At 57.6% G+C, this 1,742-nt stretch overlaps 1 protein-coding gene across 1 annotated transcript in view; it reads left to right on the top strand.

Moving 5' to 3' along the window:
- Nucleotides 1-1,442, top strand: part of Procr (protein C receptor, endothelial) — a gene marked incomplete in the record, with an annotated part of 4,640 nt that extends 3,198 nt beyond the window's left edge. Inside the window, 2 exon segments of the mRNA XM_013514115.1 lie at nucleotides 567-854; nucleotides 1,088-1,442. Of these exon segments, the coding sequence (XP_013369569.1) occupies nucleotides 567-854; nucleotides 1,088-1,203 (404 nt within the window).
- Between the last annotated feature and the right edge of the window lie 300 nt (nucleotides 1,443-1,742).

Raw genomic sequence — 1,742 nt, 5'->3', positions numbered from 1 at the left:
CGGGGCGGGCTTGGTGGGGCATCAAAAGGCGCGCGGGGTCTCGGAGGTGGGTGGGTCCGAGCTGGAGGTTGCAGAGCCTGGGTGTCCTAGGAAACGAGCTCCCCCTCAGACCCTCTTCCAGCTGTCTTGACATCTTGGGGTGAACCGTGTTGGGAGGCGTTGTCCTTGACCCACTCTGACCCCGGGGTTCACTGAAGGCTCCCCACTCCTGGGCTCGCAGCCTTCCAGTTCCTTTGCTTCCTGACCCCCTGGTTCCCTCACACAACCCCCGCACTGTCCCCTCCACCCTCCAGCCGGCTCTCCTCCCAGAGCTGATGGCTTCGTTCCGCGCCCTCCCCACGGGCTCCTTCCCGTCAAAGACCCTTCGGTCCCTCCGCCCATTGCCCTGCTCTTCCCTCAGAGTCCCCCTTTTCCTTCGTAGTCGCTTGCACCTCCTTACACAGCCTCAGGTCTAACCTCAACCACCGCCTGGTCGCACCCCGGCCTTCTCCTCAGGCCCCCACCCGTCCTCTCCCCTGGGGGCCCCCTGCTCCCCACGCAGCCTCTGACGCCGAACCCCTCCGCAGTTCCTCTCACCATCCGCTGCTTCCTGGGCTGCGAGCTGCCTCCCGAGGACTCTGAGGGCTCCAAAGCCCGCGTCTTCTTCGAAGTGGCTGTGAACGGGAGCTCCTTCGTGAGTTTCCGGCCGGAGGATGCCCAGTGGGTGCAGGGACCCCAGCCGCTCTCCACGCTGGTCGCTTTTACACTGAAGCAGCTCAACAGCTACAATCGTACTCGGTACGAAATGCGGGAGTTTCTGCAGGACACCTGTGTGCAGTACGTGCAGAAACACATGGTCATGAAGAACTTCAAAGGTACCAGGGTCTTGGGCAGCGCCTGTGTTAGGGAGGGGGCGGGTTCCAGGCAAAAGGACGGACCTGGAGGATGTGAACTGCAAGGGCCAGGAGCGGGAGCAGGGGCAGAGCACACGTAGCTAAGTCACTGGGGAGAGTGGTCGCTGTCCTTTGGGGAGAGAAATCCCTGGGGGTTTGACTCAAACCGCGGACTCTGGTGAGATTCCTAAGCTGACTCTCTGCGTGTTCTGCAGGGAGCCAAACAGGCCGCTCCTACACTTCACTGGTCCTGGGCATCCTGGTGGGCAGTTTTGTCATCGCTGGTGTGGCTGTGGGCATCTTCCTGTACACGGGTGGACGGCGATGTTAATTACTCTCCTGCTCGCTCTGAGAAAGGTCTGGGTTGACCAGAGCTGGCAAGGAAAGAAAGGTCTCAGCTGATACGAAGCCGGACAGATGCTCCAATTGGGACACCATATCCCAGAAAGTTTGAAGTGACAGCTTCTTTTTTTTTCTCCCAAATCTGCCCACCAAGGGGCTGGGAAGAGAATGTGGGGAGACTTGGTCATTGGTTTGCTAAGAACCTAACAACTTCCATGCTTTGCCAAATTGGTCTGGGAAGTGTTTATGTATCTTCATGGAAAACAGATGAAGGAGTTGGGGCAAGGGTGTCTATGGCCCATCCTCCAAAGACAGAATCACCTGAGCCGCTAACAACACATGAAGAAGTAAAACAAATTGTCCACTATCCAAATAAACAACAGGCTAGGCGTGGAGGTGCATGCCTGTAATCCCAGCACTCGGGAGGCTGAGGCAGGAGAATCGTTGCAAATTCGAGACCAACCTCGGCCATAAAATGAGCTCAAGGCCATCCTGAACTGCATAGTGAGATCTTGTCTCAAAAAGACA

This window comes from Chinchilla lanigera, unplaced genomic scaffold (genome assembly GCF_000276665.1).
Source record: "Chinchilla lanigera isolate Chin_1 unplaced genomic scaffold, ChiLan1.0 scaffold00021, whole genome shotgun sequence".
Taxonomy (NCBI): Eukaryota; Metazoa; Chordata; class Mammalia; order Rodentia; family Chinchillidae; genus Chinchilla; species Chinchilla lanigera.
The sequence above is the reverse complement of the archived record's forward strand: the minus strand, read 5'-3'. Positions and strand labels throughout refer to the sequence as shown.